This window comes from Rhinatrema bivittatum, chromosome 4 (assembly GCF_901001135.1).
Source record: "Rhinatrema bivittatum chromosome 4, aRhiBiv1.1, whole genome shotgun sequence".
Classification (NCBI taxonomy): Eukaryota; Metazoa; Chordata; class Amphibia; order Gymnophiona; family Rhinatrematidae; genus Rhinatrema; species Rhinatrema bivittatum.
In genome coordinates, this window is record NC_042618.1 from 409,510,009 (window position 1) to 409,533,376 (window position 23,368).

The 23,368-nt window shown below is 44.8% G+C and overlaps 1 protein-coding gene across 5 annotated transcripts in view; it reads left to right on the plus strand.

Annotated features, from left to right (window-relative positions):
• The window catches only part of CPNE9 (copine family member 9), a 221,794-nt gene extending 204,828 nt beyond the window's left edge, over nucleotides 1-16,966 (plus strand). For 2 of the 5 annotated variants that reach the window (XM_029601127.1, XM_029601126.1), the window contains 2 exons: nucleotides 3,815-3,872; nucleotides 12,018-16,966. In XM_029601127.1, coding sequence (XP_029456987.1) covers nucleotides 3,815-3,872; nucleotides 12,018-12,139 — 180 coding nt within the window. In that variant the 3' untranslated portion in view covers nucleotides 12,140-16,966. Of the gene's footprint in view, nucleotides 1-3,814; nucleotides 3,873-4,939; nucleotides 5,915-7,175; nucleotides 9,321-9,645; nucleotides 9,720-12,017 lie in introns of those variants that run through there. The other 3 variants (XM_029601130.1, XM_029601128.1, XM_029601129.1) reach the window with 3 other exon arrangements.
• The last annotated feature ends 6,402 nt before the right edge of the window (nucleotides 16,967-23,368 follow it).

Here is a 23,368-nt window from a genome sequence, read left to right on the forward strand (position 1 = left end):
GCTTATGAGATATTCTTCAGGAAATCAAAAGTCATGGGATAGGAGGCAGTGTCTTATTATGGATTGGTAGCTGGTTAAAAGACAAGAAAGAGAGAGTAGGACTAAATGGTCAGTTTTCCAAACAAAGAAAGGTCAACAGTGGAGTACCTCAGGTTTCAGTACTGGGACCTGTGCTGTTTAACATATTCATTAATGATCTGCAAAAGGGAGTAACGAGCAAGGTCATCAGATTTGCAAATAACACTAAATTATTCAAAGTTGTTGAAAAAGCAGCGGATTATGAAGAACTGGATTTTTACAAAGGTGAAAATCAGTTTAAACAGATTTTCACCCTAATTGGCAGCCATCAGAAGTGAGGGGGCCACAGAGGTCATGGCAACAGGAACGGCAAAACTGAAGCTCCCCTGGCGGTGGCCGCTGCTGCATGTCCTGCCACGACCTCTGCCGCAATCCTGGTCACTCACTCAGTTCTGATATGGCAGTGCTTCAGTTCCTCTTCCTGCTCCGTGGCTGTCGGTGCCTGATGACATCATCAGGAGCTAACAGGCACAGAGCAGAAAGAAACCCGAGTGCTTGCAAGGCCATGACGTTTTTGGAGGTGGCCATGTGGGTAAAGTGACTGACCCTGATGGCTGATGGCATCACAGCAGCATCGAGAAGAGGGAGGAGGATTGGGAGAAAAAGATGTGGGTGAGCAGATGAAGATGGAGTCTGATGAAGATAGTGTTAGGCTGCTCATTTGTACCCCTGCTGTACTTCACCAGGCATGGCCAGCAGAGGTTCAGAAATGGAGAGAGAGGAGGACATGGATGATGGTGATAGACCTTTTTGAGAGGGAGGGAGTGACGGGATTGTAGGGATGGGAATGAAGATGGGGGGGATTAGTGTGAAGAAATGCAGGGATTGTGGGGGTGTGAATGAGGGTGAGGGATGTTATTAGGGGGAAGAGAGGTGGGGCAAGAGGAGAGAGCAGGGTTGGGGAGAGGATGGATGGGGCAGAAGACGAAAGTAGAAGTGGGGTTGGGGAGAGAGATGGGATCCTGGAGTGGTGCTGGGGGCAGGAAGAAAGAGGAGGGGGCAGAGAAGAGATGCCTGGTCATCATTTTTACTAAGTGGGCTCTATCTCCTCCTCTCCCTTCTGCACCCCCTTCTCCTTTCCCCTACTCCCACCCCTCCTCTTGCTCTCTTTTCCCTCCTGCCACCCCTCCTATCCTTACCCCTAACCCTACCCATATGCATCCCCTTACCCTCTAGTAGAAAAACTACAAAGGCTCGGTAGACCAAACATAAATACTGTTAATTATGTTGGGGATGCAGAGCCTTCATTGCTTTTCTTGGGGACAGCTCTCTTCCTGGCCTTCAGACCTATCCTCTTTCTCTCCTGCCACTCCTTCAGACCCCTCCTCTTTTTCTTCAGCATCCCTCCTCTCTCCCTATCCCCACTCCTTCTTGCTCTCTCACCTCCCTCTTAAGCACCCTGACATCTCTTCCCCATCCTCCACTTCTTCCCCCTTCAGCACTTTTTCCCTGTCCTCACGTCTGTCCACTAAACTATGCTCTGATATTCACCCGGAAAAATGATAAGTACATTTTTTTCCACTGCTTTTCTCCCATTTTTATTCTTGGGAAAATAAAAATACAAAATGAAAATAAATGTCCCCATCCATGGCGCAACCGCACCTTGAGTATTGAGTGCAGTTCTGATCTCCCATCTCAAAAAAAAAAAAGACAGTGGAACTAGAAAAGTACAGAGAAGGTTAACCAAAATGATTAAGGGGATGGATTGGCTCTCCTATGAAGAAAGACTAAATAGGTAAAGGCTCTTCAGTTTGGAAAAGAAATGACTGATAGGCATTTATAAAATTATGAGTGGAGTGGAATGGGTAAATAAGAGCTGGTTATTTACCTTTCCAAATATTACTACAGTAAGGAGATTCTACATCAAACTAGCAACCGGCAGAGTCAAAACAAAGCACAGAAAGTATTTTTTCACTCAACACACAATTCAAGCTGTGGAATCTGTTGCCAGATGATAAGTAGTATAATGGGAAGGAAAAGAGGTTTGGACAGGTTCCTTAAGGAAACGTCCATACACAATTTTAGCCAGATAAACTTGGGAAAGCCAGCACTTATCCATGGGCAACAAGAAATAGATTACCTATTGGGGATCTGCTGGTTACTTGTGACCCAGACTGGCCACAGTCAGAGACAAGCTCAGTGGGCTTTGGTCTGAGCCAGCACAGCACTTCTTAAATTCTTATGAATCACAAATTCCTTCAGACTTGCTGGGTCTGATTGGTCTAGGTTGGCTATGATGTCACAGGTGACGTCACACACCACATGAACCAGTCAGATCCCATTCTGTGTGAGGTAACTGACATTGTTCCGAGCATGGCTGGTCTTAGAAGTTTTTGGAAATTGAGTGAAGCTGTTAAAATGATTTAGAGATAAACACTTAGATTAGGTATTGGGTTTTGTTGCATGTAGTTCTGAAATATGAACCCACACACAGAGGTAACAGTTTACTTTCAAAGAGCCACACTCGCAGCTTGATTTTTTTCTTTCATTATTACTATAACTGTACAGGCTACTGGCAATGTCCACACCATGTGCCTAGCTAAATCAGTACTAGACTGTTAGCTTAAAGAGAGAAGAGATTTGAGGAGAAAGAGGTACTGAAACGAGGGGCAAAATGAAGAAAAACAGAGGAATGCATGAAAGGAATTACAATGGGGAAGAAAGAATTAAAAAAAACTATGGAGAGCTGAGGAGGGAGAAGAGGGAGAGAGCATACATGATGTGAGGGAGAGACAAAGGGAAAAATGAGATGAAAAGAGGTATAAGGATGGCAAAGAAATTTGAAAAAGAGAGGCAGAAAATCACATTTCCTCCGGGGAAAGTAAGGGAGGGAAGAGGGCAGTCAGATAAGCCAATATCCTAAATGCTGAGAATAATAATTAGCTCCTAAAACCTAAAGCAGACAATGAGCTCTTCCCACTGGGGTAGGAAATGAAAGGATGCTTTCTGTATGGCTGATGAAAATCTGGCTTAATGAAGAGCTGACAGTAATTCTAATTAAGCAAGGAAGGTTAAAAATCCAGCAGGGAGAGATGCTGGGCTCAGTGCAGACGGGGGGGGGCCTCCACTTCCTGTAATGTACGTTAGGGATAGGCACCAGCAGGAGTGCTGGAACTCCTCCCTACAAGGCAACTCAGCCACAGATGTGGACCTACGATGGGCTGGAGGGTCCCTCTTCTCACACTGACGTTCATAGGCAGGTGGGAGCTTTAGAATGTCAGGAGGCATCTGCTTTCAAAATATCTGCTGTAACAGAGCGGGGAGGCAGCTCTGGAGGTCTGAGGGTTAGACATCAATCAGGATTTCAGGTTAATAGGCAAATACAAATGAACTCCATCTAGACTTGGTGTATGCAAATATATCTCATACATAATAACTTGATTAGAATGAAGCCTGAACAGTCTGTGCTTCCTTCCCCGGCTAGAACACTACAATAAAACAACAATAATTTGGATTCGTAGACACAGGATAGCAATGCACAGCATAATTTAGCTTGCTAGAAATAACGCCTGCATCCGATTCTGAGGTGGAAGGCCTGACACCACATTTTAGGATGGCATTTCAAGGGGAGAGAGGAAAAGGTGCAGAATGATAAAGTAAATTGCCCAAGGTCATAGAGGGAGCTGGTGGACATGCTAATATGGGGTTTTCCTAAATCACAGTTCTAGCCGCTAGATGTGTCCACCTCCCCTTGCAAGCATGTTAGTCTAAAAGGCACTACCTCATTTTCCTCCAGGCCTCTTCTCTCCCGATGTCCATCATCATTGTGGGGGTAGGACCAGCAGAGTTTGATGGTAAGTAGTAATATCAGCGATTACTTTCTTGAAAGGATGTTTCCAGAGGCTTGGAAAGATTACTGGCATGTCTGTGTCCACCCTCTTTGTTTCTGCCGTTCTACTGTTAGCCAATATTCTTGTTATTAGTAGAGCTAGGAATTGGGAATTATGTGGTCTAATGATAGAAACATGAAGATGCAGATTTGTAATGAGTTGTTTTTCCCATGTTCCTTTTTGCTATTGAATAGTTCCCACCACCTTGTCTCTTCCTCTTGTCTGTCCACTGCTACAGCAAAGCAGTAGTAGTGTGCAGACCAAACTAGAGGATACGAGGAGTATAGTATGAAAGATGAGGTTTGCACATATGCACACAACCAGATCTTCACGTCCATCTTTGCACACTAGCACCCTGCAAAAGGACATTGATATGTGTGGAACACCAACATGCACTCAGAAGCATATTGCCAGGCTCATGTTACACCCACAGACGTACACAGATTTCATCATGTGCACACACTAGGAAAAGGATGGCAAACATTTTAGGGCATGGGGTGTCATAAAGTACAACCCCTCAAAGCATCAGATTGATTTTCAGCAGCATCAGGGGGGCTTCGTTTCCAGCTGCACCTCTTGAGTTCCGGTGACACTTCTGTCATCAGGGCCGGTGCTTCCATTATGCAAACTAGGTGGTCACCTAGAGTACCAAGATTTTGGGGGTGGTAAAATCCTGCCAGCTTGATGTCTAGAGAGGGTGCTGTCCCACAGCCAATACCATCAAAGAAGGGAGTGCCGTGCTGGAGCCACTGTTACTGATAGTTAAGTTAGGGTGAAGCCTAGGGCACCAAATATGTTTGCACCGGCCCTGTGTGTCATTGGTTCACCATCAATCATCTACTCCCACCTCACATATAAACGTTTAGTCATTCATCACTCTCTTTTTTTCATTTGTATCTTCTTTACTCTCTCTACTGTATGTATACACACACACACACCTAGATAGTGTAGACTTTGAGTCTGAGCTGTTAAGATTTTAATGCTTTGAAAGCATCAGAGCACTTGCATTTGACAAATGGTTTTAATTAAAGGTTTCTGAATGGAATTGGAGGCACCACACAATAGACCATGATGGTATTTTGTGCATTAAAGAGAAAAAAAACAGCAGAAGACGCCAAAGGAAAACACAAAATAAAGTCAACAAAAGGCTTTTAGGAAAATCAATGCTATTTCAGAATGTAAAAGAGGCCTTTCTCAAAGTGTAATCTTTCATTCATAAGATCTAAAGGATGCTTCAGTTTAAAAAAAAAAAAAAGAATTATACCAGAAGGCAATAGCCAAGGGCCAACATGTAATCCCCGTGCGATAAGATACCTTTACGCTAGTAAAAGAATTGAAATTGTCTTGCTATTAAATGTTCAGTGATTATGAAAAGCCATGGAAGAAGGAAGCACTTTACTGCATCGTGCAATGTCTTTAGGGAGGAAGGAGGAGAACACCCAGTGCAGCCTCTGAAAGAGCAGGGGCAAAGTTAGTAACGAGTCACTGACAAGCAAAAAATTGTGGACAGGCTTTGGAAAGGCCACCAAGAAATATATTACGATGCATCGTTCAAGAGGCAAGTGGGACACAGTGTTATGGATGTGTTAAAGGAAAGGTACACTATGATGGAACAATTTAAAAGTGCATCTGGATAGCTTAAAATTGTCTACGATCCATTTCAGTCACTTTGAAATAGGACAGTAGAAAGTTGCAAGGTGAATAATCCCCCCAGGGAGTTTCTAAGGCTCGTTTAACCAGTGTTTCTCAAAGTAATTAGTACTTAGTGGCCCGAAAACATTTGACAGCAAGATGGAAGATTTCCAGTTGTGTCCAAATATAGCTAATCTTACAGAATGGCAAAAGAAATGTATTCTAACTTCAAGATCTTTCCTTCATTGTATCTAAAAATATAGGTAATTAATCAGGACACTACTCCTTTGGGCTTTTTAGTCATTACAGTGTTGATGACAGAATTAGAAAAGAGTAATATCAAATTTAGTCCTTCAATTGAGTACAATATGAAGAACTGCACTATGACTCCCCCAACAGACCTTAGCATGGAGCTGTAGAAAGACAGTCTCATTAGCGCACATTTCAAATACGTGAGAAGTAAATGCTATCATAGGGAATGGGCAGACCATATGAGCTTTTATGATCTTATCTACTATCATATTCATTTTTCCATCCAACTTACTGTGTTCCTGCATTGGTCCAGTACATGCAATGTATAAGGGATGTGCAAAGGTCATTGAATTTTATTTTGGGTTGGGTTTTTTTTGCCCGAATTAAATTTGGGGAATTTGTGTTTGCTTGTTTTTCATTCATTTTAGAAAATAGAATGTACTGTTTACAAACAGTGTGTGCTATCTTCCAAAATTAATTTACCCCCAAAATTTGGGGATTTTTTTTTTTGGGGGGGGGGGGGGCTGTGCATTCATTTTTGGGTAAACATACCACAACTAAAATGGCTATTTTGTTTCAGATTACCTTTTTGTTTTAAACAAATGCATATGTTTACTATGTCCTGTACTGTGTAATATTTGCTGGCTGTGGCTCATCTCTTCTGTTGGGAAAGGGAGAGTTTGCTCACATTTATTCAGTTATGGGCAGAAGGGAGTATGAGAGGGGAAGTCAGTCTCCATGTTGATTCAGTGGTGAGATCCTCTTCCCAGTGCACTGAAACTGACCCAGGGCAAGGAAGACTTTGCTCTCTGTGATCACGCTCGGTTATTACACTAGGTTACCTCTGGAGCCCAGACGCACCTAATAAGGATGAGGTGAGAGCAGAATTCAGTCGTCACTGCCACTGAATATTCATAATTAATCTTTGTACTGCTTTATTAATGGATCCAATCCTGCTTAAAATGCAGAAGTTTCTTCTCTGGAAGTCAAGGGGTAAAGTATACTCTTTTGGCCATAAGTTGTTCATATCTGGGTGTCTCTGTCCTCAATAACATTAGGAAAGGACATTAAACCTGTTCACCCTCACTCTCAGAATAGCCGCAAATCTACTTGTATAAAAGAAAACCACAGTAAAAAATAAAAACGCCAGAGTCCCTCCATTAATCAATTAGGAAACAAACTCAGCATCTCAAATTTTGGGATACCTTTAGCCAAGCATCAAGCTTTCTTTCCCAGTGTTCTAGTAAATATAATAAGGTGGGTGGTGCATCACTGCATTTATAAAAATAAAATATAAATGGGGAAGAAAAATTAGTAAACGTACCAAAGCTTTCAGACTGGAAGGCTCAGGGTCTTGTTCAACAAAGTGTTTTTTTTCTGTAGGTAAAGAATGGGAAAGCAATTATTTCTGAATGAGGCCTTTAGTGTTCATGAGACCAGAACATCAGAACAGGTGGCATGAATTCAAAGGACATGCGAGAGTCAAAATGGTTTCTACATAACAGTCGGGCAAAGATTCTGACATAAATCTGTGATAGGAAATATTGAAGTATGTCTTCTCCAATTTGGGCTTCCTTTTGTCCTTAAAAGAGGGAAAGAGGGCCAAGCAGCAATTTAAGAGACAAAAATGTAAATGTATAAGCATTTCCTGTTTTGAAAGTTCCTTGAAGAGTCCTGACAGGTTGATCTACTATCCCGCAGTAGGAGTGCTGTCTTTCTCATCCACCACACAGAGGACTTTCCAAACCATTCCGAACAAAATTAGCTGCATAGTACAGAGAGGCAAACTCTGCCCCAGACGTCATGTCCACAGCAAATGTAATAGCAGGTGACCAAGAGAAAGCTGTTTAGATACGTGTCCCCCTTAAATCTTTCATCCCCTTTGTCTATAAAGGAAAAAAGAGGCTACTGTGTAGATGCAGAGCTTGCGTGCCTTAAAAAATTACTCTAGTGAACTAACCACAGAGGATGAGAAAACAGCAGACGCTGATGCATTTGCCTTACCTCTGTGTTTACAAACCAAAGAGCAATGCACTTGCCTAGGTAAGAAATGGCACTCACCGACATGAAAGATTAGACTTGCTGCTAAACCAGTTATAATGGCTTTTGAAGAAAGAGAATCCATGGAAGTTTTAGGCACCAAATAAAAGCAAATGATTGACATTAAAGAACACAGGCAAAAGAGTTCAGGAGAGCTCTGTGTATATTCCTTTATGGACTTCCCACATAAGTCTAGAGAAATCTCTGAACACTGGCAAACGTTTGGTGTTATATCACAGTCTAAGAATGGACCCAGAGCCATCCCCGGAAATAGAAGAGCAATTAGTTGAACTTCAAAGGTGTGAAGAGTGGTCACTCATGGAATATCAAAGGTCTATAAATAACTAAATAAAAATGATTGTCAGAGCTGAAGATGGGGAATACATAGAAGAGCAGAGCTTAATTAGTCAGGGGAGACAGCTCAGTGTCATGCCAGAGAGTCGGATTTCCCACCCCAAGGCTGGAGCCACTCCAGATATCCTGCAGAGATGAGCACCGTGCCCTCCTCCCCCACAAGCACACATATATACACCCCAAAAAGGGGGGGGGGGGGAGAGCTGATGGGTGCAGGCAGCAAAACAAAACCACAGGCAAATCAATTCTACTGCATTCAAAGTGTACAAAATGCAGACCCTGTGATAAGGACAAGACAGATTAATCATTCAGTTCCTGCCAGTGCAGACAAGGAGAATTCGGTGGGTAACCTCGTGCAGAGCGTCTGAGAATGATTGTTAATTGTCTGAATTAAACTGAATGTACAAACTCCTGTATGCCTGGACTTGCTGCCGTGTACACACAAGGCCATGGAATGAGTCAGGCTGTGCTGTGCAGGATGGGCTCCCTGGGCCACTTTCGGTCTTGCTGCTGATTTCGTGCCTTCTGGCCTTATTGTCACACCATCCACAGGCAGCATCGTCTGGGCTGCCACTGGTGCTCTGCGACCTGGGCTTGGGTCAGAGCTTCCCTCCCTCATGGGCATGGATGGAAGATAGATTCTCCTTGCCATAGCTGCCCGGCTTCTGCTGCCCCCGCACTTCCAGCTGTAATTCAGTGCAAGCTTCTCCAGAGGCTGGCAGGGAACACCCGGGTCCCCAGGTCTCCCTCCTGCCTCCCAAATGTCTTCTGCAAGCCAGAGGCAGAAAGAAATGAACAGGCAGCCTGTGGAAAGCATCAGTGCTCACTACATACATGCATACAGGCAGACAAAGGTACATGCATGCATACACGCTCTCTCCCTGGCCTTCAAACAGGGAGGCCTGGTCTGCACTAGAAACAGAAAAGCTAGGAATTTCCTGAAAACGAGTTGTTGCTACGTTCTGCTTGGAAACATCTCATAAGCAATAAACAGCAATGCTACCCTATAGGTTGAATTAAAAATTGTTTGTTTAAGGTTGGTGTTATTTAAAGGAAAATTGCCACCCCCTTGGGGAAAGCAGTCAGTGTGTGGGTGGATCATTCTGTAGCATTTCATCCCATATATGCTTATGTTTCCAGGTAGGTTTATGTGTGAGCTTAGGTCATTTTTGCTCTTTTTTTTTTTTCTAGGTGTTACTGTTACCGTGCATGTAATTACTTATTGATTTACAGTATCTGTACTTAAATTAAGCCAGAGCCCTTCTAGTCTGTCGATGAGCCAGATCTATGAAAGAATGCTACAGCTGACAAGTGCCTGCCGTTGAGACATTGACACTATTTCTCTGCTCTTCCCCTTCTCTTTTTCCTCCTTTGTTTCCTTTTGCTGTTCCTTTTCCTTCTGGTCTTCTTCCCTCGTCTTCCTCCCCCACCCTGTGCACTGCCCTTCCCAAACCTGCAGCAATGGAAGAACTGGATGGAGATGAAGTGCGCGTCTCCTCCAGGGGGCGCTATGCAGAGCGAGACATTGTACAGGTGCAGTGGCGGATGCGGCAACACAGGCCTGTTGAGGAGTAGCCTCCCCGAGAAATGCCTGCACCTCCTGTCCTTGCTGTGTGAGAATCAGAGATCCCCACAGCATCCCTCCATTGCTTTTAGAGTTGCCACCTTGCTCCAGATCTGCCCAGCAGGGTTGACCCTATCCTTGGTTTACCCCAACTGTAAAGTCCCTGCATGCAATGGGTGTAAACCCAGGAATAGATCAACTCTGCGGGGCAAATCTGGAGCCACTTGGAAACCCTTAAGCATTTCAAATATATTCAAAATTCATCTTTAAGAGAGGCCAGGGGTCCCAAATTATCTGTGCGCTTTACAGCACCTACCAGGTCCAGATCTGGGGCTGGGGACATGGGGAAGATAATTTCTAGAATAATATGAGAGCTTCTGTTTTCCCTTGGGATAGAGGGTTAAGGGTTTTCCCTGTTCCATTTGCTGTTTCCTTCATCTCAAAGCACCTGTTCAAAGGTATTATGTATCCCTCCTTGGCCAGTAACTTTCCGGATCAGTGGGATCCCTCTTCCAGAGCCTGCCTCCGGCTAGTAATTCTTTTCAGTAATGTTGTTGTTGTTTATTATTATTTTACAGCAGTGGGCGGGCTTGCTTTATAAATCCATCTAGCAGCAGCAGTTGGAGAAGTGGGGCGCAGAGAATCGCACACAGTTTGCAGGAGCATTCTGCTTTACTGCTGCGAGCTGCCACCTCCATCAGCTGCTGCACGACGTGACGCAGCATCTGAGGAAAAGGTCAATTAATCAATGATTGATGGGGGCTCAGGGAAGAGACCATTCACGCAGCACCGAGCTGGCAAAGCATCTCCGGCACAGAGGATGGGCCGACAGCGACTTTTACAATCTTGGGCTGACTCGGAAGTCTACTTTTGTTAAAATATTCATCCAAGGGCCAGTTAAAGATAATGTTCCTACCCTTCTCGGGAGAATGCTGCATCACTGGGGGGAGGGGAGGAGAGGAGAGCTTTAGTTATAGTCTGTGTCTGCCTTCTCACACTGCTGGGGATTAGTTAATGAATGGGATCCAGAGCGGGCCCAGGAAAAGGGCAGACTTCTTCTGCCACATATATATATAGGCCCTTGAATGATGGAGAAAATGACGTTAATTGAAAAGTCATTTATCTTCGCAGCAAGGTTCACATTTCAGCGGAAAGCGCTGGGGACTGGGGCTTGGTTCCCTGCGCTGGAACTGCATGCCCTGGTTTGCTGTGAGCCCCCTCGTGCAGTAGAGCCACATGCATTACGGTGGGAGGGGGCAGCAATTTTCAGACGGTCTGGGGCAGCTGTTAACCTGCAGACTTCGGACCAGTTTCCGAACGAAAAGGGGTGCATGCACTTTCGCTGTTAAACTTAAAGACAATACAAAGTATCTGCAGACATTTGTGCCCGATTTATCTGCAGGTACTTTTTTTTTTTCATTGAAAATAACAGGTATGTATTTGAAAAATACAATCTCTGCATGCTGTTTTCATCCCCCGACCACAACACGTGACACCCCCCGTCCCCCAGGAATGCCTTCTCTCAGTGCAACTAAAATTGTGCGGGTTGTTGGGGACTTTCAGCCACAGGGTGGGAGGGCAGTTTTTCAGAGGGAGCTACCTGACGCAGGTAAAACGCTTTTTACTGTAGATCACTTTCAAAATTGGCCCCATTAAAGACATGAAACATTGGACTCCGTGTTGGGCTCAGGAAGGGTACTTTTCAGCAGCCTGCCCATGGCTAAGGTTTGTGTGTACAAAGACTTTAGGGTGAATTTTCAAGGCTGACTTATGTGCATAAATCTGCTTTGAAAACTTGCAGGTGTGCTTGGAGCCAGTGCCGGTAGCCATGTACCTCAGAAGCGGACGTACATTTAGGAGTTACACACATACTTTTAAAAATTGACTTATGCACATCAGTGCTATATCTGCACCTTCCCCCTTTACTGAATGGCTTTTACAATACACGTAAAAGTGCATGCAAAACCAACTTATGTGTGCACTTTTACGTGCACGGGGCTCTGATTGTTTTTCAAAAGTCACATTCGCAAAAATCAGTATTTGGTGCATGCAAGTCATTTTTCATATCCTGTGCTAAAAAAAACAAACAAACCATAAAGCTGTTCACCAGTGAGACTGGCCAGTAACCTGCTGCCATTCGATATGGGCTTAAGAATGAAATTCCCCTGCCCCAGGATGCACCCTGCTTAAGATGCGATCATCCATTTTGATCAAGTTTCATTTCGGTCTCACGTGTGGCCTCTTTCTTTGATTGTCTTGCACTGCAGTTTGTGCCATTCCGGGATTACGTGGACCGAGCGGGAAACCAGGTTCTCAGCATGGCCCGCCTGGCCAAGGACGTGCTGGCCGAGATCCCCGAGCAGCTGCTGTCCTACATGAAGACCCGTGAGATCAAGCCCCGCCCCCTTCCAGCCTCCGCCACGCAGCAGAGCCTGTCTGTGCATGCCTGAAAGGCCCCCCCTGCCAGCTGCTTCTCTGCCAGGCCGGATGAGAACGCTTCCTGCCAGTCGCGGGCAGATTAACGCTTTGAACCCCACCCCAGCATCCGTTCAGATATCCAGTGTGACTGTATCATCCACATCCCACACCCCTGCTGCTACTCTGCTGACTTTGTGGGGGTCAAGGTTGCTGAGAGCTCCCGGGAGGGGACGCTGAAGTTAGAGGTTCCCTCTGGCTCCTCCTTTCCATTTGTAGCAAAGCAGAAGAGCGCAGCAGGACTTCGGTGAAAAATATGCAGCCCTGGCTGTGTGTGCACAGAACAGCAGGAGGGGGTATATCATTCAGATTTACCAGCTGGGTCATCGCTGTGGGCTATCCTGGATGAAACAAGGGCAGAGGGGAGTGAAGAGGCGGCAGAGTCCCTCGGGAATATGAGCTGGCAGCTAGCTAATGTACAGCATTTACAACATTTTTTAATTATTCCAAGACACACTGTACATTAGTCCTTAATAAGGCATCATATACCATAGCTCTCTCGTGATTCAGAATAACAATAAATCTTCAAAGCTTTATTATATTCCTCTAAGGGGCAGGAGTCCCCTGTTGATATCTTCCGTTTGGGGAGCAAGGCAGAGTGATGGGGCATTGAAATATATGATTCACTTTCATTTTTCTTACCACAGAGACTGAATTGTTCTCAGCTGATCACCTCACAGTTCTCAGTAAACAATAATTAGAAATCAGACTTTGAACTCAGAGACTTTGTACATCTGTAATAATTCATAAAATCTAGGCTAGCGAAAATCTGCATTTTTTGAGAGGAGCAGGCACGTTAGGGAAAGATTTCTGAGGAAAAAACATAGGATGCAAGTAATATTCAAAGTATCTATCTCACATAATAACAGTATTAATAATAGAAATCCACCGTGTAAATATAATTTATTTTCAGCTGTAATTCAACTATGATTTAGCACAAAATTATATCCCCAATCTTAATTTACCCATGAAAACCTTCACTGCAAGTTCATTCTACTGATGACTTTACTTTAGCAGAGCTCCAGGACTGGTGCAGCGCTGCATCTGAGTATGTTCACCCTTTGGCAGACCAGCAAATAGGTATCAACTTAATTAGCTCAGAACAACCTTGAGGTAACTGAGAGGATACTCAGATGCAGTTTCCAGGTAAACAGCAAATTTTATCTTCCAAAGCTATGGGCAGAGTTCAGTGAAAACCAGAACAAAAAATAAAAGAGAATTACTTGTGCTCTCACTAATGTGAGGGACTGCATTACAGCGCTCTGGTTGGATGGAGATCCATGACCCAGAAAATGCTTGGCTCCATATTTCACCATTAAACATGATTTTAATTAATTAACCAAAAGGTCATAGTTTAAACTTTAATAAAAAAAAAAATACTTGCCTGCAATCTGAGGGCTTCCATTTAAAAGTTTAGGTGATGAGAAGAGTGTCCCCTGAGAAAAATTTGTGTGCAAAAAAATCCTCCAGATTTTAGCCAGCAAACAAATGTGGGACCACATTGGAAGTGGGTGCCAGGGTAAGAATTTCCCATTCTATTGGGGGGGGGGGTCTTATTAATGTGATGGAGAATTAACACAATAGCTATGTCTCACCAGAGTGGATAATTGAGAGTTCTGATAGACTTATTGTTCCTAGAGAAAACAGGATTCTTTTCAGGTTTTGATATATTTCTTAGGACCAACATAAGAATTAGTCAAAGATGCTGATGTAGATGAGAGGTTTATGCATATGTTTATTAACATTTGATTTCCCACTTCATCGGAAAAGCTCAGAATGGGTTACAATAAATAACACATTATACAAAATACAATGTAAACAAATCATAAAAATACTACACAAATTAACATCAAAATATCAGACATCAAAATACTCACACACACACATGCACACACATCCCAATATAAACATAAAAACATCATCCCAGTTAATAATCAATTTAAAAAAATCTCCCTAGATAATTCGGTCTAGGTATATAAAGAAGCAGATTGTTCAACCAAAAGCATGAGTATAACCTATAACTTTACATTTTTTCTAAAAGTCAGGTAGTTTAACTTTTGCCGTAACTCAAGAGGGACTCCATTCCAAATTACAGGTGTGTAACAAGAGAAGGTTCCTTGGGAAGCTCATCTATGACAGGGGATATTGCTCCTGTGTAGGTCCTATGTGAAACCTCATTTGGAATACTGCATGGCATCGGCTTTGGAGACCACACCTTCAGAAGAGTATAAACAGGATGGAGTCAGTCCAGAGGGTGCTACTAAAATGATCAGTGGGCTTCTTTGTAAAGGATATGGGGACAAACTTACTTAAAGATCTGAGCATATACACCCTAGAGGAAAGGCAAGATAGGGGAGAGATGTTAGAGACATTTAAATATCTCCCAAGTTTCCATGCACAGGAGGCTAACCTCTTTCAACAGAAAGGAGGGTCCAGAATGAGGGGTAATCTAAGGAAGTACTTCTTTACAGAAATGGTGCTGGATGCATACCCCTTGGAGGTGATAGAGAGAGACAAGGACAGTATCTGAATTCAAAAAAGCACAGGATAAGCACAGAGGATCTCTGAGGAAGTGGTAGGGATTATAGAGCTGATTAGTTGGTGAGACTATAAACTGTATGGTCTGTGTCTACTGTCACATTTCTATGCAGCATACGAAAAGGTATCACAATCTGAGAGAAATGAGAGCGGGACCACTGTTTTATGAAATGGGACCTCAAGACTTCCCAAACCTGCCCTGATGACTCCACAGCCAGTTGGGTTTTCAGGATATGCACACTGAATATGTATGAAAACAATTTGCATGTATTTATTTATTCAAAAGAATTTCTAACCCACCCATCCACAGTTCTGGGTGGGATACATTCATAAAACATAGCAACAGTAAATGATGGCAGAAGAAGACAAAATTGACCCATCCAGTCTGTCCAGCTAGGATTCTTCCACTTTCGATAGAGAAGCAAATAAATCCAGAAGCACAAGCCAGGTTCATCCCATGCATATTCATTGGGAATATCCTAAAAACCCAACTGGCTGTGGGATCCCAAGGACAGGTTTGGGAAGCCCTGGCTAAAGTGTGATCTAGAAGGAAAAGTCCTGCATGTGCAATGTAAAACCTCCACAAAAAGGATTCGTTTTCTCTGTGCCCTCATTTTGTATTAATTGAAGTCCATATTGTAGGTAGATAGATTTGGGGGATTGTTTCTTTTCTTTGCTTAGTTCTGCATTTGTTCTTGATTTATTACTATAACCAAAGGTTACAACTTCTGAGTAATAGCTAAACTTATAAGCCAAAATATAGGCACCATCCCTTATCCAAATGATATTGTAGCAGGGTTCTTACTATGATCTATAGTTAAGGTGACCACCTGAGCCAGTCCTGGTTTTACCCAATTGCATGCAGGATACAATGCCCTATTTTTCTTAAAATCAGAAAATGACCCCATGCATGCATGCATGCATGCAATGGGACAAAACGACCATGCATGCAATGGGACAAAACCTATATTGGATGTATTAGATATGTGAGCAAATCTCTTAAAAAAAACAAAACAAAACTTATCCAAGATGTAAACGTTCTTAAATTCTGAGATGCCCGAGTATTAATTTTGGCAGTTCAAACTTGATTCAATATATTTGCATAGAATTGAGCTAGACCAATGACTCGGTGGCAGCCCTGCACACTGCCACACAAGAAACTAGCCAGCACATACCAGTGACACCTACTGGCTAGGTAGGCTCAGGGGTTAAACATACAGGATTGAAAGGAGAGGGAATTGTCATTTGTGATCTCTGGCGGAAGGACTGGATCGTAAAGAGAAAGGAGAATAAAACTGATAAGAAAAATAGAATGAAAAAATATAACACAAAAAATGATATGCTATTAAATGAAGGATCTCAGTGCAAACACTGGGCCTGGTTTACTAAGTGGTTTTTTTTTTATTATTATTATTTTTATTCTGTGTCTATGGGGAAAAAGCTTCTTAAATCAAGTTCATTGTTTCACTTATTTTCCAATTTTTTAATTTTTTTTTGCATTTAAATTTGATTTCTTTCAGCATTTTCCCAGACTTTATCTTTTTGCTTTTTTTATGGGTTGAGCTTCCTAACATTCTTTCATGAAAAAACAAATTGCTAGGTTTGAGCTCACTTTTCTGTACTGATTAAAAGAGCAGTTCTTCCATTTACCAGCAGAGAAAGCCTCGCAGATCAATAAGTGTTCCTTCTCCAGGGACATGACAGAATTTTCTCTTCCAAAGAGTATAGCATACTTAACACTCATCTGACTTGGAAATTCATATTTAGTCATATCTATTTATTTACAGAGTTTGATTTCCGCTTTTTCCACAAGATCATGGTGGATCACAACATTATATACATAAGCATGCTAAAAACATCTTATGGCTATGAATGAAATTATATCCAGTAATTTCATTGGGTAGTTCAGCTATTTTAGGAGATTTTCATGTGGAATCAACTCACTTTTCACTATTTAAATTTGATGCATTAATTACTGGCACAACTACTGTTTGAAGTTAGCATGCTATCTAGGTTATAGACAAGGTCTATTGAACTATATGCATTCACTCTGTAGTGAGTGCTATAAAAATCTAGGCTGTTTAACTCCACAAGAGTATGATAAATGCAACAATTGTAACATTGAACTATGGATGAAATATGCAAAGGTTATCCCTTATGGAAATTCTGGTTCATTGAGGATTTAATCCCATTTTTGGCCTACAGGAAGTATAATTTGGTGGTAGCTGTGTTGGCCTAATTAAAAATTATGATCTGCAACGTGTTTGCTAATTTTTCTATTTGTTTGATGGAACTAACTAAATATTGTACAACAGCTTTTCAAGGACTACACTCCCCTTGTCAAGTCAATAACAATGACATGGCTCCAGATTTTGTATAAGAATGCAAATTAGAGGAGAACTGGGATTGCATGTGGAGGATGCATTTAAAGCAGGATGTATAGTGAGATGAGAGACATGCATGTCTGAGTTTAAAAAAAAAAAGAGAGAGAGAGAGAAACTGGAAAAAACTAAAAAAGAATTAAGTAGTGCATACATTAAGGAACAGACGGCAGAAGAAAACTCAAAGGAGGATTTGAACATTTCTCTGGAAGAGATCACACTGCAACCAAAACCAACAGTGTTGAAAAGAAATTTCAAAATCACTCCAAGGAGAAAAATATTCAAACTAAAAACAATCCAACATTTTATTTTTGACCTGCTTTCATTCGCAACTGTCAAGGGTTTCTCCCTTCCTCTCACACATCTAGCTCAGATATTGCAACCTAGAAGTCTTTCCCTGGAAACCAGAATGTGTGTACCCCAAGTCCAGCCACTGATATTCATAGGATGGAACTCTTTCCCCCTCGGTCAGTGTTTTTTACACTTAGGGGACCAATATACTAAGGTACAAAGGTTTTGCAGACCATAGATCGAGAGGGTATCATTGCATAGAGATGTGAATCGTGTCCTCGATCGTCTTAACGATCGATTTCGGCTGGGAGGGGGAGGGAATCGTATTGTTGCCGTTTGGGGGGGTAAAATATCGTAAAAAATCGTGAAAAATCGAAAAAACGTAAAATCGCAAAACCGGCACATTAAAACCCCCTAAAACCCACCCCCGACCCTTTAAATTAAATCCCCCACCCTCCCGAACCCCCCCCCCCAAATGACTTAAATAACCTGCGGGTCCAGTGGCGGTCCGGAACAGCAGCGGTCCGGAACGGGCTCCTGCTACTGAATCTTGTTGTCTTCAGCCGGCGCCATTTTCCAAAATGGCGCCGAAAAATGGCGGCGGCCATAGACGAACACGATTGGACGGCAGGAGGTCCTTCCGGACCCCCGCTGGACTTTTGGCAAGTCTTGTGGGGGTCAGGAGGCCCCCCCCAAGCTGGCCAAAAGTTCCTGGAGGTCCAGCGGGGGTCAGGGAGCGATTTCCCACCGCGAATCGTTTTCGTACGGAAAATGGCGCCGGCAGGAGATCGACTGCAGGAGGTCGTTCAGCGAGGGTTCCGGCGCCTCGCTGAAATACCTCCTGCAGTCGATCTCCTGCCGGCGCCATTTTCCGTACGAAAACGATTCGCGGTGGGAAATCGCTCCCTGACCCCCGCTGGACCTCCAGGAACTTTTGGCCAGCTTGGGGGGGGCCTCCTGACCCCCACAAGACTTGCCAAAAGTCCAGCGGGGGTCCGGAAGGACCTCCTGCCGTCCAATCGTGTTCGTCTATGGCCGCCGCCATTTTTCGGCGCCATTTTGGAAAATGGCGCCGGCTGAAGACAACAAGATTCAGTAGCAGGATCCCGTTCCGGACCGCTGCCATTCCGGACCGCCGCTGGACCCGCAGGTTATTTAAGTCATTTGGGGGGGGGGTTCGGGAGGGTGGGGGATTTAATTTAAAGGGTCGGGGGTGGGTTTTAGGGGGTTTTAGTGTGCCGGCTCACGATTCTAACGATTTATAACGATAAATCGTTAGAATCTCTATTGTATTGTGTTCCATAACGGTTTAAGACGATATTAAAATTATCGGACGATAATTTTAATCGTCCTAAAACGATTCACATCCCTATCATTGCACATGCACAAAATGCCGCAGAACAAAACAAGATTTGAGCTCTGGTTTCCTCGGTTCTTAGCTCACTTTTCTAACCACTAAGCCAATGTTTCCCAGCTGGAGGCACATCTAGCCAGTCAAGTTTTCAGGATTGCATGAGATACATTTGCATACACTGAGTCTCCAATGTATGCAAATTTATTTCACCCATGTTCAGTATGGTTATCCTGAGAACCCTACAGGTTAAATGTGCCTCCAAGAGAGGGTTGAGAAACACTGCACTAGGTTACTCCTCCGTTCCAAACCAAAACATTTACAAAACAGGCCCCTCGTACATTGCAAACTTATATACGTATTTCACTACATGCATAAGTCTGAGTTAATGAGCTGCTGAGATGCATTATCATGGAAAGCAGCTCATTAACTCAGGATTCAGCAAAAGCCAGAAATGTCTTCACAGGTTGGCTTTTGCAAATTTGATAATTACACCTCATTGAGTCATCTTTTTTTGCAAAGTCATCCATAAGAAATGTACATGTGTAACTTTTCTTCCAGACTCATTTGATTGCAAACCCAGCAGAAAAGTTATACCTGTGCACTGCAAACCCAACCTTTCCCTGAAAATCTGCGCACCTATGGACTTCAGTTTCCAAATTCTACGGAACCCAAGGGTCCCACATATTCTTATACATTCTGTGGGATAAAAGGAGAGAAAAGGGTCAGGGCTCTACTGATTTCACAGTATATTATAATAATGTTCCATAATCAAAAAAAGGTTTACTCTAGCCCACTGGTGAAACACATTGAGGCCAATATTAGAGAAGAGCCACGAATGGGTAACTTATCCAGCTAAAGTTAGCCAGATAAGTTGACGTGGGATAAATGTCTCGCTGAAAATACTGAATAAAAGTTTGTTGGGGTAACATTACCCTGATAACTTTCAAAACTAACTAGCTATGATTGAATATAGCTGTTAGATTTAAAGTTATCCAGGTACGTGTATACAGATAACTTGACTTAACTAGCTATAGTCAAATTATACAGTTGGTTAAATGGCAGAAATAGCAAAAAAAAAAAAAAAAAAGATTTCCTAGCGTGTAGCAGATGGACTCAGGACCAATGGGTATAGTGTACTCCTGATAGCAGTTGGAGATGAATCAGATTTCAATCTGACGTCAGCCCTAGTACATATACCGCTGCAGGAAGTGTAGCTCTTCAGTATTTTCCATCTGCATAGCATTTAGGGACTACCTGCACGCTCTCACAGCGTTAGAACAAATTCAACGGAGAAAACCCAAATTTAGAAGAAAACTTACCTCTACAGATGAGCCCCACTCTCCTGCGGTGACACACTCGGGTCCCTCCCCCAGTTGAGAATTCCCGAGGTGATTTCCGTGGTCCCTCGAAGGTAAGCCTTGGTCTGGCGGCTGATCCTCGGCGGGGACCTAGCCCCCGAATTTGGGCGCAGCTGAGAGGCAGCGGGTGCATTCTTGAGCGCGGCAGTGAAGGTATTTGCCCTCTCCCCCTGCAGCCGGAGACCGCCCGGTGCGAAACTGGGAAGTGCCGAAGACAAGGTAAGGTAGAAATCTTCTTTAAAGACTCTGGTCTCCGAGGTTCGAGGAGTCACACAGGTCGCCGGCTGGGACCAGTACCACTGGGTTGATCCACCCTAGGAGGGCTAGGCCCCGGTTATATCCAAGGGTCCTCCCACGTGGAGACCCTCCAAGGTGGTCACCATATTGCCCACGTGGTCACCGTCACCATTTTGGCCCTATTCGCCGCTCTGTCCGCCGTCTCGATCTGGGCGCACAAGGCTAGCCAGGCGCACAAAATACATGTGCACATAAAGTTACATGCACAAGTACCGTGCGCACAAGATACGCGCGTATCACGCGCTTACTGGGCCGGCACACAACTGTGACTTGTGCGCACACACAACCCGCACGCACATCTTCGATGCACCGGAGCGCATAAAGATTTACGAGCCTATATCCATGGCACCACCGGAAATGGAGCTCAAGGCTCAAGGCCTCTGCCCAGCATGCCACATCATAGCCGCACAACACAAAGAGGCCAACGCCCTGTGCGTCCAGTGCGAGGAGGCCCTGGGAGACCCAGCCCAGGGCCAGTCCCACCCAGGACCGAGTACTAGCTCCTCAATGAGTACCCCGGACCTAGCAAATTCCAGCGGGACACCCCTTCAAACGGGGACCCCCAGGGACACAGCACCCCTTAGCTTGGACCCAGCGTCTATCTCATGAGTGGAATTCTTCAAAGGCCTACACACCTTCGTTCACATGCAGACAGAGCCTCCGGCAAGACAGCCACAGCCTCCACCAGAAGACCTTTACGCCCCAGGCCCTCTAGGCCCAGACAAATGAATCCACCACCCAGAAGTCCCACCTACGGGGACACGGACAACTCAGAGGAGGAATCAGAGCCACTGGAGGAGGGGGAGCTCCCCCCGGGGACAGAGCCTCACCAGACCATGAGACACTTCTTCACCAAGGAAGAGCTTCCAGACCTGGTCACCCACAGCCTGAAGGAGCTTGCTATCCTGGGCTCAAGTGCTTCGGGGGAGCCTAAGACGAATCCCCTGCTAGAGGGACTCCACCAGACCTCCTGCCATTTCCCTCTGTTACAAGTGTTCCAGCAGCTAATTGACCTGGAATGGAGTGCTCCAGAGTCTACATTCAAAGGGGGACGGGCTATGGCAGCCATGTACCCTCTGGACCCGGCGGCCAAAGACCTTCTGACATGCCCAAAAGTGGATGCCATGGTCTGCGCGGTCTCGAAGCGCACTACTATCCCAGTGGAGGGAGGTGCAGCACTCAAGATGCTCACGACCGACGTCTGGAATCCATCCTTAAACAGTCCTTTGACATCACCACTATGTCCCTACAAATAGCAGCCTGCTGCACCATGGTGACTCGTGCCTGCCTATCACAGACCAGGAGCAACACCCCTGGGGAAGCCATGGAACCAGCAGTATCATTCCTTGCGGATGCTGCTTCCGATCTGGTGCGCACAGTGGCCAGAGGAGTATCATTAGCTGTGGCAGCCAGGAGGCAACTCTGGCTCCGAAGCTGGTCGGCCGATGCATCTTCCAAAACGAGTCTCACAAGGATGCCCTTCAAAGGATCCCACCTGTTCGGCAGCAAACTAGAGAAACTGGCTAACAAATGGGGCGAGTCCCCATTGCCATGGCTACCGAAGGACAGGAATAAGAAAAACCAGCGACCCTTCCCCCGATCTTCCAGGGGCAGAAGTGCACAGCGCTTCAATCCATACAGAAACACTTATCAAGCGCCTTGTCCTACAGGCAGGAACCAGTCTTTTCGGAACAAGCACAACAAAAGGGGAACCAGCTCAGGCCCCGGCCCCAACCGCACCCCACAATGAGATTCGGCCGACCCGTCCAAAGGAAGAAGCCATAGGGGGCAGACTTGCCCTATTCTACCAAAAATGGGTCGCAATAACTTCGGACAAGTGGGTCCTAACCATTATTCGAGAGGGATACTACCTGGATTTCCTCCAAACCCCTCAGGACATGTTTGTGGAATCCCCCTGCCATGACCCCTCCATGAGGGTGGCAGTGGAGGCTACTCTGACCAGATTACTGGCCCTAGAGGCCATAACCCCAGTGCCTCCACAACAAATAAATACTGGGCATTATTCCATTTACTTTATCGTCCCCAAGAAAGAGGGAATGTTCAGGCCCATCCTGGACCTCAAGTCAGTCAACCGCCACCTGAGGATTCCCCACTTCGCATTGGAAACCCTACGCTCTGTAATAAGGGCGATGCAACCGGGAGAGTTCCTCACATCCCTAGATCTGTTGGAAGCCTACCTACACATTCCAATCCATCAAGAACATCAGCGCTTCCTTCACTTCAAAATCCTGGACCATCACTACCAGTTCCGGGCATTACCCTTCGGATTAGCCACAGCACCCTGGACGTTCACCAAGATCATAGTGGTGGTGGCGGCAACACTGAGGAAGGAAGGAATCCTCGTACACCCTTACCTAGATGATTGGCTGATCAGGGCGAATCCCCAGAGGAAAGTCACCAGGCAACCAACAGAGTCAAGACTCTACTGGAGAGCCTCGGATGGGTGGTCAACACAAACAAGAGCTGTCTGCAGCCCTCACAGACTCTAGAATACTTAGGAGTCTGATTCGACACCAAGGAAGACAAGGTCATCCTGACACCGACGAGGAGATTAAAACTGATGAACCAGTTGCGAACCCTGCTGAGCAAACCTCGCCCCACAGCATGGGATCACCTACAAGTCCTCGGTCTCATGGCATCCACACTGGAAGTAGTACCATGGGCACGAGCTCATATGAGGCCCCTACAGCGCTCACTCCTATCATGATGGAGTCCACTGTCTCAGAACTACACCGTATGTCTACCGCTCCCGGGCAAAGTTCGAACCCAACTAAGGTGGTGGCTACAAGACGGCCACCTGAGCCAGGGAAAGAGACTATCCTCAACGACCTGGATCCTGCTCACCACGGACGCCAGCCTACGAGGATGGGGAGCACACTGCGAAGAGCTAACCACCCAAGGGC